Source organism: Nerophis lumbriciformis, linkage group LG32 (genome assembly GCF_033978685.3).
Source record: "Nerophis lumbriciformis linkage group LG32, RoL_Nlum_v2.1, whole genome shotgun sequence".
Classification (NCBI taxonomy): Eukaryota; Metazoa; Chordata; class Actinopteri; order Syngnathiformes; family Syngnathidae; genus Nerophis; species Nerophis lumbriciformis.
This window is the reverse complement of record NC_084579.2, coordinates 19,405,193-19,423,585: the sequence shown is the minus strand read 5'-3', so window position 1 is coordinate 19,423,585 and position 18,393 is coordinate 19,405,193. Positions and strand designations below refer to the sequence as shown.

The 18,393-nt window shown below is 40.2% G+C and overlaps 1 protein-coding gene across 4 annotated transcripts in view; it reads left to right on the top strand.

Annotated features, from left to right (window-relative positions):
- The window catches only part of agxt2 (alanine--glyoxylate aminotransferase 2), a 73,245-nt gene that overhangs the window by 31,708 nt on the left and 23,144 nt on the right, over positions 1–18,393 (top strand). For 2 of the 4 annotated variants that reach the window (XM_061926997.1, XM_061926998.1), the window contains exons 6-8: positions 2,847–2,940; positions 9,468–9,561; positions 11,265–11,365. In XM_061926997.1, the coding sequence (XP_061782981.1) occupies positions 2,847–2,940; positions 9,468–9,561; positions 11,265–11,365 (289 nt within the window). The remainder of the gene's footprint in view (positions 1–2,846; positions 2,941–9,467; positions 9,562–11,264; positions 11,366–18,393) is intronic. The other 2 variants (XM_061927000.2, XM_061926999.2) reach the window with 1 other exon arrangement.

The following is an 18,393-nucleotide window of genomic DNA, read 5'->3' as shown; positions in this document are numbered from 1 at the left end:
GGCTACATTAAATAACGTCGCCGACCACTTTGAATGATGTGGCCGACCACATTGAAAAATGTGACGGGCCATATTAAATTATGTGGCCGAACACTTTAAATTATATGGCAGATCACATTGAATAACGTGACAGGCCACATTAAATGATGTGGCAGATCACTTTAAATGACGTGGGGGACCACATTAATTGACGTGGAAGAGCATATTAGGCCACTTAAACAATGTGGCGGATCACATTCCACTTTGAATGATTCGGCAGGCCATATTGAATAACATGACGGGCCACATTAAATTATGTTGCCGACCACATTAAATGATGTGGCAGACTACATTGAATAACATGACAGGCCACATTAAATGATGTGGTCGACCACATTAAATGACGTAGAGGCATATTAAAATGATGTGGCAGGCCACTTTAAACAACGTGGCGGATCACATTCCACTTTGAATGATGCGGCAGACCATATTGAATAACATAACGGGCCACTTTAAATTATGTTGCCGACCACTTTAAATTATGTGGCAGACATACATTAAATGATGTACGGACCACATTAATTAAAATTGATGTGGGAGGCCATTTAAACAACGTGGCGGATCACATTCCACTTTGAATGATACGGCAGACCATATAAAATAACATGAAGGACCACTTTAAATGATGTGGCAGACCACATTGAATAACGTGACAGGCCACATTAAATGATGTGGCTGATCACTTTAAATTATGTGGCAGACCACATTGAATAACGTGACAGGCCACATTAAATGACGTGGCCGACAACATTAAATGATGTACGGACCACATTAATTGATGTTGAAGAGCATATTAAAATGATATGGCAGGCCATTTAAACAACGTGGCGGATCACATTCCACTTTGAATGATACGGCAGACCATATAAAATAACATGAAGGACCACTTTAAATGATGTGGCAGACCACATTGAATAACGTGACAGGCCACCTTAAATGATGTGGCTGATCACTTTAAATTATGTGGCCGATCACATTGAATAACGTGACAGACCACTTTAAATAGTGTGGCAGACCACTTTAAATGATGTACGGACCACATTAACTAATGTGAAAGAGCATATTAAAATTATGTGGCCGACCACATTGAATAACGTGACAGGCCACCTTAAATGATGTGGCCGACAACTTTAAATGATGTAAGGACCACATTAATTGATGTAGAAGAGCATATTAAAATGATATGGCAGGCCACTTTAAACAACGTGGCGGATCACATTCCACTTTGAATGGCATGGCAGACCACATTGAATAATGTAGCCGACCACTTAAATGATGTAAGGGCCACTTAACTGATGTAGGGGCCACTTAAATGATGTAGGGGACTGCATTAATTGATGTGGAAGAGCGTATTAAAATGATGTGGCAAATCACATTAAATCATGTGACGGACCACATTCCACTTTGAATGATGTGGCAGACCACGTTGAATAACGTTTAGGGCCACATTAAATGATGTGGCCGACCACTTTAAATGATGTGGAAGACCGCATTAAATGTTGTTGCAGACCACTTAAATGATGGAGCGGGCCACATTGAAGGCTGGCCAGATCTGACACCCCGGCCTTGAGTTTGACACAGGTGTCATGTGTTGTCCATATCACCTCAATTGCCTTTTTTGTGTACGTTTCAAGTATATGGCATTGATGGTTGAGAATAAGAACAGCCTTCAGAAGGTAGTTGTTTCCTTTTATTCCTTGGCTTGCTATGTACACTATGTTGTGATGGCTTGTCTATTTAACATAAGAGTATCCATGTACAGACCGGGGGCCACTTCTCTAAAGCTTACGTACAATCAGAATAGGGCTGAGAAGTCATGTAGGCTATGGTGTTTTCTCTCGGTAAACTATAACATTACCTGAGGTTTATGGATAATGTCTTACATTGGACTTTGGGAGACGTTCCTCATTCAATTTGGAAATTTGCACAAGCCTGTATACAGCAGTGTTATTCAACCACCGTGCCGTGAGATACAGTCTGGTGTGCCGTGGGAGATTATCTAATTTCACATATTTGGGTTAAAAACATTTTTTGCAAACCAGTAAGTATAGTCTGCAAATGATGTGTTGTTGTTGTGTAATACTCTTCCATATCAGTAGGTGGCAGCCGGTAGCTAATTGCATTGTAAATGCAGGTAAAAAGGTGTCTTATGCTTAAACCAAAAATAAACAAAAGGTGAGTGCCCTTAAGAAAAGGCATTGAAGCTTAGGGAAGGCTATGCAGAACGAAAGTAAAACTGAACTGGCCACAAAGTAAAGAAAAACAGAATGCTGGATGACAGCAAAGACTTACTGTGGAGCAAAGACGGCGTCCACAAAGTACATGAGAATCAACAATGTCCCCACAAAGACGGATAAAAACAACTGAAATATTCTTGATTGCTAAAAGTAGATTTGGGAAATATAAGACATGAAACTGCCACAGGAAAATACCAACAAAAGAGAAAAAGCCACCAAAATAGGAGCGCAAGACAAGAACTAAAACACTACACATAGGAAAACAGCAAAAAACTCCAAATAAGTCATGGTGTGATGTGACAGGTGGTGACAGTACACCTACTTTGAGACAAGAGCTATATTGACGCATGCTTGGTTAAGCTTTGAAGTCATATCCAACAATTGCGACAATGACTTTTAACTGTCAACTGAGTTTATGATTTCTGCTGGTGGTGTGCTTCCGGATTTTTTTCAACGCAAAAAATGTGCCTTGGCTCAAAAAAGGTTGAAAAACACTGCTGTACAGTATGTGTGATACAGTATGTGTCTAACACTCATGTTAGAGAATATTCTTTGTTTTCTCTCTTGCAGAGGATCATACCACGGCGGTGGCTCACAGACAATTGGTTTGACTTCAAACTCAAATTACAAGTTCCCAGTTGCCATAGGACTAGGCTCTACGAACGTACGTATGGCTCACTTTCTTTCTTTGCCACATAGCGCACGTGTAATCAGCAACTTTTTCTTTTCTTTTTTTTCCCCCTCAATGTCAATTAAGGCGGCAATTGTTTACACGCACGTACACACATGGTAGTATTTCTAGGAGAGCTAAGAAAACAAGTTAAGAAATATCTGTAATATAAAAATAAAGTCGAAAAGTTAAGAGAATGGTGTTTTGACAAAAGAGTCGCAATGGTATGAGATTAGGGATGTCCGATAATGGCTTTTTGCCGATATCCGATATTCCGATATTGTCCAACTCTTTAATTACCGATACCGATATCAACCGATACCGATCTCAACCGATATATACAGTCGTGGAATTAACACATTATTATGCCTAATTTGGACAACCAGGTATGGTGAAGATAAGGTACTTAAAAAAAAATATATATATAATAAATTAACATTTTCTTGAATAAAAAAGAAATTAAAACAATATAAAAACAGTTACATAGAAACTAGTAATTAATGAAAATGAGTAAAATTAACTGTTAAAGGTTAGTACTATTAGTGGACCAGCAGCACGCACAATCATGTGTGCTTACGGACTGTATCCCTGCAGACTGTATTGATATATATTGATATATAATATAGGAACCACAATATTAATAACAGAAAGAAACAACCCTTTTGTGTGAATGAGTGTAAATGGGGGAGGGAGGTTTTTTGGGTTGGTGCACTAATTGTAAGTGTATCTTGTGTTTTTTATGTTTATTTAATTTAAAAAAAAAACAACAAAAAAACGATACCCATAATAAAAAAAAACATACCGATAATTTCCGATATTACATTTTAACGCATTTATCGACCGATAATATCGGACATCTCTATATGAGATTAAAGAGGAAAGTGGTAATGAGAATTTGTTTAAAATTAAACGTTAGTGATAATAAAGTTGTATTTTTTCTTGTAAAAAAATTTAATGACAAGAAATATTTGTTACAATTTAATATCTGGTATAATTTTTATACTTCAACTTTATTTTTGTAAAATTATATTTGGCACAGTATTTCAGTTAATATTTTGACTAAAGTATTTTCTTGTAATACACTTCATTTTTGTAGTATTTAGAATACGGTGGTCCCTTGCGACATAGCGCTTTGACCACTGCAAAAACTGAAATCTAAGTCAGATTAAATATCTCAAATAAGAGTGATATTTGCTTATTTTCTGTCTGATAATATAATTCTTCTCACTAAGCAGATTTTATGTTAGAGTGTTTAAGTGTCTTTTAAGGGTTTTGGTCCTAAATGATCTCAGTAAGATATTACAGCTTGTTACTGAGATTTGATGACCTATATTGAGTAAAACATGCTTGAAACTGGAATATCAACTGTTGCAAAGTATAAAACTACTTTTTAAAGTAACAATTTCTTACTTTCACACATGAAAAAAAAAAAAAATTATTTTGACACAATTGTGTCTCATATTAAAACAGATGACAGCCAAATGGACTTTTGCTGTTTTATTTTCAATGAAACAATACAACATAAGTACTCATATAGTAGTACAGTTGGCACTGTACAGTAACCTGAGAGTTAATATTTAAACATTTAACATGTGACATTTCAAACAATTTTGAACAGAAATAGTTCATGCACATTCAGATAAATTCTTCAAAATTACAATAAAAAAAACATTTGGCCGGGGGCCTGGCTGTATATAAGCGCACTAATTTACTGAAAGAGCACGCACTTGGCGCGATGATGTCGTGTTATCGATGGAAAAATGCATTTTTAGACCATATGATTTGCCTGAGCGGCTAGGAGACCCCGAGAGTAACAAGCGGTTGCCTTGTTGCCTTTCCATTAACAACAATAAATTAGTTTTTAGTATAAGTTTGCTGGTTTCAAGAAATGTAATGCCGAGCGCATATCATTATGTCAAGATAATGGCACTAGCATTTACTTCATTTAAGAATATTTTTCAACATATTGAGCAAAAATGTCTCTTTTTTTTCTACCAAGAAAAGTGCACTTGTTATTAGTGAGAATATACTTATTTAAAGGTATTTTTGGGTTCATTGAGGTTAGCTAATTTTACTTGTTTTGGAAAGTCTTGACAAGCTGAATTTTTTTGTTCTATTGGCAGATAATTTTGCTTAGTTCAAATAAAATACCCCTAATTTTTGTAAAAAAATATTCTTGTTTTTGAACACTGACTTTTTGCAGTGACGTTCTGAAGTCACTCAATCGTGGACTTTTTAAACGCATATTACATGTTGTTTTAGCCTGAATTAAGCATTTTCAAGCATAAAAATGGCTACATTGACAACAAATACCCATGCTACAGTAGTAGTGGCCACTAGATGAGACAAAAACAGGGGCCACACCAGGCTAAATTGGAGCCCTAAGCAGAATTGTATTTGCAGGCCACCCCATTACAAAATGTTTTCACACTTTTTTGTTGTTTATGTGACTATTTTTATACTTTATTAATTAAACTTGAACTTGTTTCTACTAAAAAGAATTAACGGGAAATATTTTGTGTGTGTGTGCAAAATTATTTTAACATCATTAAAGCAGAAATTTATAAACCATCCTAACCGTGATTCAAAACCAGTGCTACTTACTGCCTTTGAAGATAAGCAATAAATCTGTGCTCCAAAAGAGCCACTTGAGCTAAGAAGGGTAGTTTGACACTATACTCTTATGAGGGATGGCACATTAAATTACATTTTAAATGCCCTTCTTCATGCCAAATGGCGCCCCTCACCCGCAGATTGGCTCAACCTCAGGCAGCATTGCTATATTGCAGTGTTTTTCAACCACTGTGCCGCGGCACACTAGTGTACCGTGAGATATTGTTTGGTGGGCCGTGGGAAATTATGCAATTTCACCTAATTGGTCGGAAATATATTTTGTATATTTATCCTGTCGCTCTACTTGTATTTGACTTTATTAAATGGGATGGATGGATAAATGGATATATTCAATGTTTGGCGCAGCCGGACCGGAGCAGGAGGGGATAACACAGAGACAACAAGAAAAAAACAACAACAGAACTACATCAGCAAATACGATACATACTGTCAGGTTCAAACACTGATGACATCTATTAAACAGACAAAGAAGTAAGAAATTAAACAGACAGAATTCAATTTAGCTCAATTGAGGAGAAACAACTGGGTTGTACTCTTGTACAGTCTCCCACCACGCTCTGACGAAAGATTGTACACCTCCTCTTTTATTTGGACTTTCCCTGATTACATGGCAACAGCTGTTTCTAAAGGAAGGGGGTCGTAAACAGCCACTGCCTTTGGTCACAAAACAGTTAAAAGAAAAGGTGCCTGGAGGGGGGCAGGTCCTGCTTCCTCTCCACTTTGTAGATCTCGGGTCAAGACAAAATCTTCCTGTGGATTACAATACATTAAAAAAAACACACCTTCATGTCGCTTCCCATCCTACACGGTGGAGTTTTACAAACCTTTTGATTGGTAAGATCAAAGACAGCTTTTGTCTGCTCGCCGGGAACTCATTGAAACACAAAGTTTTGTGATAACTTAGATACAATTATTCTGACACATACAAATATTATACCGTATTTTTCGGACTATAAGTCGCAGTTTTTTTCATAGTTTGGCGGGGGTGCGACTTATACTCAGGAGCGACTTGTGGGTGAAATTATTAACACATTAGCGTAAAATATCAAATAATATTATTTAGCTCATTCACGTAAGAGACTAGACGTATAAGATTTCATGGGATTTAGCGATTAGGAGTGACAGAATGTTTGGTAAACGTATAGCATGTTCTATATGTTATAGTTATTTGAATGACTCTTACCATAATATGTTACGTTAACATACCAGGCACGTTCTCAGTTGGTTATTTATGCCTCATATAACGTACACTTATTCAGCCTGTTGTTCACTATTCTTTATTTATTTTAAATTGCCTTTCAAATGTCTATTCTTGGTGTTGGGTTTTATCAAATAAATTTCCCCCCAAAAATGCGACTTATACTCCAGTGCGACTTGTATGTTTTTTTTCCTTCTTTATTATGCATTTTCGGCCGTTGCGACTTATATTCCGAAGCGACTTGTACTACGGTACTAAAAATTATTAAAAAAAGAACAGATTGTGAAGTAAATTGTAATAACGCCGCTACGATATTGAACCTCATTGCACTACAAATGAAACAATAAAAATACCAATAGGAATAACACTATTGATAATGAGTCATAATAGTTACCTCCATTATCAACAATACAATTGCTTCAGATGCAACAACACATAAATGTAATGAATACTTGAATTACAAAAGAAAGCTGAAAAGGAGAGGAAGAAAGAGGAGCAGACTATATTAACTAGGGATGTCCGATAATGGCTTTTTGCCGATATCCGATATTCCGATATTGTCCAACTCTTTAATTACCGATACCGATATCAACTGATATATGCAGTCGTGGAATTAACACATTATTATGTCTAATTTGGAGAACCAGGTATGTTGAAGATAAGGTAATTTAAAAAATAAATAAAATAAAATAATTAAATTAAAAACATTTTCTTGAATAAAAAAGAAAGTGAAACGATATAAAAACAGTTACCGGTACATAGAAACTAGTAATTAATGAAAATGAGTCAAATTAACTGTTAAAGGTTAGTACTATTAGTGGACCAGCAGCACGCACAATCATGTGTGCTTACAGACTGTATCCCTGCAGACTGTATTGATATATATTGATATATAATGTAGGAACCAGAATATTAATAACAGAAAGAAACAACCCTTTTGTGTGAATGAGTGTAAATGGGAGAGGAAGGTTTTTTGGGTTGGTGCACTAATTGTAAGTGTATCTTGTGTTGATTTAATAAAAAACCAAGAAAAAAACGATACCGATAATTTCCGATATTACATTTTTAATGCATTTATCGGCAGGTTTTTTGGGTTGGTGCACTAATTGTAAGTGTATTTTGTGTTTTTTATGTTGATTTAATTAAAAAAAAATTAAAAAAAAAAACAAACAAAAAACCCCGATACAGATAATAAAAAAAACGATACCGATAATTTCCGATATTACATTTTAACGCATTTATCGGCCGATAATATCGGCAGGCCGATATTATCGGACATCTCTAATATTAACCTTTTACATTGTTATGGTAAATATTAGGTTAAGCTTTTGCAGTTAGTTTCATGATGTGGGTGTGTAGTCGTGTGAGTATGATTGTGTACACTTGTATGTAGGAATATATGAATATGTGCATGTGTATGTATGTATTAGAGATGCGCGGATAGGCAATTATTTAATCCGCAACCGCATCAGAAAGTCGTCAACCATCCGCCATCCACCCGCTCTAACATTTAATCAGAACCCCGCCCGCCCGCACCCGCCCGTTGTTATATATCTAATATAGACGATGCAAGGCATTAGTGAGGTTATAAAGCTTTTGCCTGTTAAAGAAAGGAGACTGATGCACAGACATTCAATGCGTGCCACGCTGTCACGGCCCAGACGCACACCAGTGCGCAATCATATGGGAGCCGCGCTGAGCGCACCTCCAAGCGCGTCTCGCTGCCGGCGACGGTCGGGTATGGGCCCGACGCTCCAGCGCCATCCATTTTCAGGGCTAATTGATTCGGCAGGTGGGTTGTTACACACTCCTTAGCGGGTTCCGACTTCCATGGCTACCGTCCTGCTGTCTATATCAACCAGGGTGAGCCCCACCCCTTTCGTGAGCGCACTGCGCGCGGAGTGACCCCTGTTACGCGCCCCCGGCAACAGGGGTGGCGGGCAGGTAAGCTGCGCGGGCGGAGCGCGCGGAGTGACCCCTGCTACGAGCCCCCGGCCACGGGGGTGGCGGGCAGGTAAGCACTGCTTACCTGCTGCGCGTGACGCGAAGACGGACGAGGCGGGGTGTCGGTGCGGTGGGCGCGGTGGTGACCCTGGCCGTGCGTCGGGCCCTTCTCGCGGATCGCCTCAGCTACGGCTCCCGGTGGGGCCCTCTCGGGGGAAGGGGCCTCGGTCCCGGACCCCGGCGAGGCGTCCCTTCTCCGCTCCGTAAAAGTGTCCATCTCTTTTTTTTTTCTTCTTCTGTTGTGGCATATGCTGCAGGTGCCTGCTCGTTTTTCGTATGTGGGTAACAACATTTAACTATGTATATATATTTCTGAACTGGTTTAACTGCCACCCGCCTGAATCTATTTAAAATCTAATTTTTTTTTTATTTCAACCGCCCGACCCGACCCGCGGATAAAATCTAATTTTTTTTTTATTTCAACCGCCCGATCCGCGGATAATCCGCGGACTCCGCGGTTGTGTCCGCAAACCGCGCATCTCTAGTATGTATGTACAGTGAAAGTGCGTGTGGATGTATTGTACATTGTATATTGATTTTATATGACCTCTTTATGAATGTTACACCTCATAGTTGTAGTATCTTTAGTCTTGTATTCTTGTGCTCTTTAATACATACTAATGTGTTTTTTTCACGCTTCGTGCTGCCCTGAATCCTGCTGACTTTCTTCCACCCTAAAACACAGACCATGTGTCCTGATGTGTTCAGAGGTGTGTGGGGAGGAAGCCACTGCAGGGATTCTCCCGTGCAGACCATCAGAGACTGTAACTGTGCCCAAGGTACACAGCAGCACACAACACTCTTGTCAATTCAAGGTTAAGTCTTCTGTGAGCAATGTATTGTCCTAAATCAAGCATATATCCTGGAACATACTGTATTTCTTGACAAGCCACCATAATCAACCAGCTGTTTTTAGGTCTTTCGGTAGTTTGCTTGATTCTTAATCAATTTCTTTCATTTTTATTAGCACACAGGTAATGGGGACATGTGCTTTTTTTATCAGTAAAAAGTGGACAAGAAGTTCAAAGTCTCCTACTGTCAATCATCAACTAATTCTTAGGAGTTGTAGCAAACCTGTGAATGCGCTAAAATCTTTAAACCTACTGGACTGTGATACTGAGGTCACAGTTTGATGTTGTGTCCATAAAAGATTTGAGAAATGTATAGTTTTAAAATAGCCAGATGATTGGCACCCATTCTCAAGGCTATGTTGCTGTCCGGTAAGCATGACAATATGTACACTATACCAGTGTTTTTCAACCTTTTCTGAGCCAAGGCACATTTTATTCATTGAAAACATCCAGAGGCACACAACCAGCAGAAACAATTAAAAAGTCGTTCTCGCAAGTGTTGCATATGAATTTAAACCATAACCAAGCATGCATCACTATAACTCTTGTCTCAAAGTAGGTGTACTGTCACGACCTGTCACATCACGCCGTGACTTATTTTGAGTTTTTTTGTGTTTTCCTGTGTGTAGTGTTTTAGTTCTTGCCTTGCGCTCCTATTTTGGTGGCTTTTCCTCTTGTGTTGGTATTTTCCTGTAGCAGTTTCATGTCTTTCTTGAAAGCTATTCCCCGCACTTGCTTTGTTTTCGCAATCAAGACTATTTAAGTTGTGCGGACGCTATCCTTCTTTGTGGGAACATTGATGATTCTCATGTCATGTATGGATGTACTTTGTGGATGCCGTCTGCTCCACACGCTGTAAGTCTTTGCTGTCGTCCAGCATTCTGTTTTTGTTTACTTTGCAGCCAGTTCAGTTTTAGTTTAGTTTTGCATAGCCTTCCCTAAGCTTCAATGCCTTTTCTTAGCGGCACTCGCCTTTTGTTTATTTTTGGTTTAAGCGTTAGATACCTTTTTTACCTGCACACTGCCTCCCGCTGTCGCCTGCATATATTGTGATCACAACAAACCATGATCCCGACATCTACAAAGCAATTAGCTACCGGCTGCCACCTACTGATATGGAAGAGTATAACATGGTTACTCTGCCGAGCTCTAGACAGCACCGACACTCAACAACGGCACATTATTTGCGGATTATAATTACTGGTTTGCAAAAAATATTTTTAACCCAAATAGGTGAAACTACATAATCTCCCACGGCACACCAGACTATCTCACGGCACACAAGTGTGCCGCGGCACAGTGGTTGAAAAACACTGCACTATACTGTTAATCAGGTTTGATGGTCATATTTAGTTTCGATCTCAATAACATCTTGGCAATCAGTAACACATTTTGTGTCATTTGCTCTTTTTCATATCAAGAGAATATGATAAATTTTTCACGATGAAGGGAATTTGTGATTAATTTTAGTGTTTGTGTTTTTCTTTAGCATTTAAGCTAAAACAAGCTAATTCAACATAAATTCTAATCCTCAAAATTGTTCAATTGAAATTCCCAATTTGGACGTTTGTACTGGCCTCTGAGCAACACTAACTGTCACTGATAATGCATTTGTCATTTTAATCCCACAGGCCACTGCATCGCTAATGAACAGTACATTGACCAGCTCAAAGAGACGCTTGCCACCAGCGTCCCCAGTAAAATCGCTGCTTTTATTGGAGAGCCTATACAGGTGTTGTTTTTTTTATATATTTACGGTACTGTACCTTATGAGCAGGAAGAGGAAGTGCAACGACTGTGCTTCTCGACAGAAATATGAAGTATCTAAACCGTAACAGGAAGTAAGACAGTCACGCACCTGGGGCCTCATGTAACAACAGTTTCGTGGATTTCATACTAAATATAAACATACGGTCAAATCCAGAAAACTCTGTATGCACGTAAAAATTCAGATGTATTAAAGTGTGCACATTAGGGGTGTAACGGTACACAAAAATGTCGGTGCGGTATGTACCTCGGTTTAGAGGTCACGGTTTGGTTCATTTTCGGTACAGTAAGAAAACAACAAAATAAACATTTTTTTGGTTATTTACCAAATTTGTAAACTATGGCTTTATCCTTTTAACATTGGGAACACTATAATAATTCTGCCCACATTAATCAACATTAAACTGCCTCAAGTTGTTGCTCAGATTAAATAAAATGACAAAACTTTTCTTCTACATATAAAAAGTGCAACATTAAACAGTTTCAAGTCAACTTATCATGCTTAATTTATTACAGCATTTGGGAAGCCTGTCGTTGATTTTTATTATGTAAATGTTATATTTTTATCAACATGTGATAGCAGGGACCCTGCCATTCAAAACTAGGCTACTACATTACAAAAGATTACACACACTCACACACTCACACACACACACCGCACAAGAGCTAACACACACACACACCGCAAAATGAGCTAACATTACGCTAAAAGCTAATTAGCCTTCACCTCAAGCGAGGACTGCGAGCGAGCTGAGCTGCAGTTTGTTTCTAGAACGTCAACGGGCTCATAGTGATGTTACTAGTAGTTGACTGGGAGGTGTTTTATTTTTAATTTGGGGAAAGTCCGCTGCCTGATGCTTACCTGCCAAACACCTATCTGCTAACCCCATCGCAGAAGCACTGACTCCATGCGCTCTGAATACGCACTGCTGATTGGCTGTTACTGCTATGGTTGTAACCAATCAGATGGTTGTGTGGGTGGGACAATGATGGGTGCTGTGTAGGACAGAGACAGAGGCAGAAAGCAGAGCAGCTTGTTAAGACTTTAACTTAGGCGGCTACTTCATATGTTCGTGTGGAAACTCGGTCGGTACACCTCCGAACCGAACCGGAACCCCCGTACCGAAACGGATCAATACAAATACACGTACCGTTACACCCCTAGTGCACATACACAAATTCAAGCACATTACTTTGTTGCATTGCAATAAACGTGGAATTGATCTCAGGAGTCGGCTTGACATGGCATGCCCAGACCACACCCAGGTTACGCCCGCTTTTAAAAACACAAATCATATTGAAAGTAGCCATTTGCTTAAGCACTGCACTTTATGGCCAATCACAAGACAGTAGGAGGTGATTGTTTCTGGCGTTTGGAGCTATTGCCAGCGAGTTTGAATTGGGACGTCGTGGCTTGTGCAGCCCTTTGAGACACTTGTGATTAAGGGCTATATAAATAAACTTTGTTTGTGTGCTGCGGGAACCGCAGACTGAAATAAAAAAACAAATGGTCGGGCATCAGGAAGAAGGTGAGGAAGCAGATGGATGTATTTTCGGACTATAAGGCGCACTTAAAATCCTTTCATTTTCCAGTGCGCCTAATGTAAGGAATACGTTTGGTTGAGCTTACCCACCTCGAAGCTATTATTTGGTACATGGTGTAATGATAAGTGGGTACCAGTAGATGGCAGTCAAACATAAGAGATAAATGTAGGCTGCACTATGATGGCATTATGACTCAAGTAAACAACACCAACATTTTATATGTTCCATTGAAAATATAAAACATTACACACAGCACTCAAATATCTATCAAAATGTTTTAGTACGACTTTGGTAAGCTATGAAGTCGCACCGCTTGATGTGCTTCAACATACGAGTATTATTATGGTGTGTGTACAAGGTAAGACATATTATCTGGCATTTTGTTTCGCAATATTATGCAAAAGCAACTTTTCTTACCTTCTGATCTATATTTGGGATCTGCATAAGTCCTGAAAAATTGCGTGCGTCCGCCTTTGTAGTCCGTGGCCACACCATAGTCGATAAGCTTCTCCTTTTTCTCTATCTTCTTGTTATGGGACATTCATCCTCCACTGTTGCCATTTCTAATATAAAGTGTAAAGTTCATACTTATATCTGTCAGTAAACTCGCCATGAAAGCACTAAAACATACCGGTGTCATGAGTTTACATTATACACCCAAGGAACTTTAGTTATTAGTTTTTCACGGGACACATTTCTGGTGTTGTTGTTTCCGGATGAGGAGATGCTGCGCCGTTATTGATTTAAGTAAAGTCTGAATGTCATTAAAACAGTTAACTCCATCTTTTGACACTTCTTCCACTTCCGTCCTTGCACGCTACACCGCTACAACAAAGATGACGGGGAGAAGACGCTGCCGAAGGTGAGCCACGTAAATAAGACCGCCCACAAAATGGCGCATCCGTAAGCGACTGTCAGAAAGCGGCTTGAGGATGATCTGTAAAACATAATCTATACAACATTTTGACCAAAGAACCACCATTACATGTTATGTAGACCACAAGGAAGTGTTTTACATTTCGAAAAAAAAAAAAATCATATTATGACTCCTTTAATGCGCCCTATAATCCGGTGCGCCTTATATATGAAAAAAGCTTTAAAAAAATAGACCATTCAACGGCGGTGCGCCTTACCGGTGCACCCTATGGTCCGGAAAATACGGTACATCGCCAAAACAGACGAGCGTTCAAAAAAATATATAGTCACTGCTACTGGTTATAGGTGGTGCTATAGATCAGTGGTTCTCAAATGGGGGTACGCGTACCCCTGGTGGTACTTGAAGGTATGCTAAGGGGTACGTGATATTTTTTTTTTTTAATATTCTAAAAATAGCAACAATTCAAAAATCCTTTATAAATATATTTATTGAATAATAGGCTATTCCATTCATTACAATGCAACAATGCAATATTCAGTGTTGACAGCTAGATTTTTTGTGTACATGTTCCATAAATATTGATGTCAAAGATTTCTTTTTTTGTGAAGAAATGTTTAGAATTAAGTTCATGAATCCAGATGGATCTCTATTACAATCCCCAAAGAGGGCACTTTAAGTTGATGATTTCTTCTATGTGTAGAAATCTTTATTTATAATTGAATCACTTGTTTATTTTTCAACAAGTTTTTAGTTATTTTTATATCTTTTTTTCCAAATAGTCCAAGAAAGACTACTACAAATGAGCAATATTTTGCACTGTTATACAATTTAATAAATCAGAAACTGATGACATAGTGCTGTATTTTACTTCATCTCTTTTTTTTCAACCAAAAATGCTTTGCTCTGATTAGGGGGTACTTGAATTAAAAAAATGTTCACAGGGGGTACATCACTGAAAAAAGGTTGAGAACCACTGCTATAGATGGTTATAGGTGGTGCTAGTGGACGGACTTATGTACTCTTGCAACCTTTTAAATGTAAACATGGCAGCATATCACAAAGGATACGAAAGACTTTGACTCTTGTTTGGTTACTCAATTCATCAATACAATGCAGGAGAGTTTGTGGTATAAGTGACATAATCCTCAGTCTCCGGGTACCAGTGTGCAGCGACCACCCGCTACTGCTGTCCGCTTGACATGGCCAAGGAGTCAGAGGAACACATTGTGACGGCAGTAGGTGGTGAAATTATTGACTAGATTAAAATAATATATGTCCTCAAAAATATTAATATGAATATGAAGCATTAAATGCATTGGCGAAAGAGCAAATGCGTGTCTTTGCCTCGATCTTTTTTAAATTGTTAAAATTAAAATGTTGGCAAAGCCCGAACAACCACCAATGTGCGTACATCAGCCATGAATTTGGTGTGGGGCATTTCCACGTCAACGTCAGTCCTGATACACATACTTGCCAACCTTGAGACCTCCGATTTCGGGAGGTGGGGGGACGGGGCGTGGTTAAGAGGGGAGGGGTATATTTACAGCTAGAATTCACCCAGTCAAGTATTTCTCATATATATATATAAGAAATACTTGACTTTCAGTGAATTCTAGCTATATATATATATATATATATATATATATATATATATATACACACTCATTTACTCATTGTTGAGTTAAGGGTTGAATTGTCCATCCTTGTTCTATTCTCTGTCACTATTTTTCTAACCATGCTGAACACCCTCTCTGATGATGCATTCTGCTTCGTCTCCTTGTTGTGTGGGCAGTTGTGCACTGCACTCTCTAAAAGCCGTAGATGTTAATGTCGCATATGCATGTACAGTAGATGGCAGTATTGCCCTGTTTAAGAGTGTCACAACATTGCTGTTTACGGCAGACGAATTGCTTTACGGTAGACGAAAACGTGACTGCTGTTGTTGTGTGTTGTTGCCGCACTGGAAGGACGTTAATGAAACTGTGAAAACAGGCTGTCGACACGTCACTCAGGTCCGCCTGAATTTCGGGAGAAAATTTGTCCCGGGAGGTTTTCAGGAGAAGCGCTGAATTTTGGGACACTCCCGGAAAATCCGGAGAGGGTTGGCAAGTATACATCACATCTTTGTCGTGAAAAAAGGGCGTATGCCAAGTTTTCGTGTGTAAGCAAGCTTGTTACATGAGGCTCCTGGACAGGAACAGGAAAATCAGACAGCAGAGCCCACGGTCAGGGACAGGAAGTCAGGCACACATGTCTGTAGACATGTACAGAAAGTGAGAGAGACGTGTTCCAGGACATAAACAGGAAGTCAGACAACCGAGCCCTAAGACAAAGACAGGTAATCACACTACATTGTTCCTGGACAGGAACAGAAAGTTTGACAGACGTGCTGCTGAACAGGGACAGACACACATGCATCCGGAAATGAACAGGAAGTCAGAAAGACACGTACCATGAAGTGAACAGGAAGTCAGAAAGACACGTACCATGAAGTGAACAGGAAGTCAGACAACAGAACCCCTAGACAGGAACAGTACACTACACAGCATCGTACCTGGAAAGGCACAGGAAATCAGACATTATTTTTAATAGACAGGAACAGGAAGTCAGAAAGACATACCCCTAAACAGGAAGTCAGTCACATTCCAAAAGCAACACTTTGTGGTTATAAGTAGCGTGTTTATATACTTATACTTTGAAATTAAAGCACTCGTTTGTATTAAATACATTGGAACCTCGATTTACGAACTTTTTGATTTACAATGTTTTTAGATCAAGACAAATATGTCTCTGTGTGCGAACCATGTCTCTGTGGACAAACACTTCATTCAGGTGCCTGAGGGCAAGAAAGCAGGGCGAAACATTGTTTGGTAAGCAGAGCCTTCCACAGGAGAAGTCACATATCAACACTCCAGCATGTGTTCCTTTTCTTAGTTTTTCGCCTTTTGACAAGTTTTGTCCATTTTGCTAACTCATAAGAGTCCCAAAAAATCTAAACAGACTAGCGTGGAAATAAGAAGGGAATCGTGGAGTTAAAACAAAAAAAGGAGTACCGTATTTTTCGGAGTATAAGTCGCCGGCCGAAAATGCATAATAAAGAAGGAAAAAAACATATAAGTTGCACTGGAGTATAAGTCGCATTTTTGGGGGAAATTTATTTGATAAAACCCAACACCAAGAATAGACATTTGAAAGGCAATTTAAAATAAATAAAGAATAGTGAACAACAGGCTGAAACATCTGCAACATCGCGTGGACATCGGGGGCAGTACCTCTGGATTGGCAGACCGGGGTGGTGGTTCCTCTCTTTAAGAAAGGGAACCGGAGGGTGTCTTCTAACTGTCGTGGGATCACACTCCGCAACCCTCCCGGTAAGGTCTATTCAGGTGTACTGGAGAGGAGGCTACGCCAGATAGTCGAACCTCGGATTCAGGAGGAACAGTGTGGTTTTCGTCCTGGTCGTGGAACTGTGGACCAGCTCTATACTCTCGGCAGGGTTCTTGAGGGTGCATAGGAATTTGCCCAACCAGTCTACATGTGTTTTGTGGACTTGGAGAAGGGAGTGCTCAGAGAGTATGGGGTAACGGACTGTCTTATTGTGGAAGTTCGCTCTCTGTATGATCAGAGTCAGAGCTTGGTCCGCATTGCCGGCAGTAAGTCGGACACGTTTCCAGTGAGGGTTGGACTCCGCCAAGGCTGCCCTTTGTCACCGATTCTGTTCATAACCTTTATGGACAGAATTTCTAGGCGCAGTCAAGGCGTTGAGGGGATCTGGTTTGGTGGTTGCAGGATTAGGATTATCTCTGCTATTTGCAGATGATGTGGTCCTGATGGCTTCATCTGGTCAGGATCTTCAGCTCTCACTAGATCGGTTCGCAGCCGAGTGTGAAGCGACTGGGATGGGAATCAGCACCTCCAAGTCCGAGTCCATGGTTCTCGCCCGGAAAAGGGTGGAGTGCCATCTCCGGGTTGGGGAGGAGATCTTGCCCCAAGTGGAGGACTTCAAGTACCTTGGAGTCTTATTCACGAGTAAGGGAAGAGTGGATCTTGAGATCGACAGGCGGAACGGTGCGGCGTCTTCAGTAATGCGGACGCTGAATTGATCCGTTGTGGTGAAGAAGGAGCTGAGCCGGAAGGCAAAGCTCTCGAATTACCGGTCGATCTACGTTCCCATCCTCACCTATGGTCATGAGCTTTGGGTCATGACCGAAAGGACAAGATCACGGGTACAAGCGGCCGAAATGAGTTTCCTCCGCCGGGTGGCGGGGCTCTCCCTTAGAGATAGGGTGAGAAGCTCTGTCATCCGGGAGGAGCTCAAAGTAAAGCCGCTGCTCCTCCACATCGAGAGGAGCCAGATGAGGTGGTTCGGGCATCTGGTCAGGATGCCACCCGAACGCCTCCCTAGGGAGGTGTTTCGTGCACGTCCGACCGGTAAGAGGCCACGGGGAAGACCCAGGACACGTTGGGAAGACTATCTCTCCCGGCTGGCCTGGGAACGCCTTGGGATCCCCCGGGAGGAGCCGGACGAAGTGGCTGGGGAGAGGGAAGTCTGGGCTTCCTTGCTTAGGCTG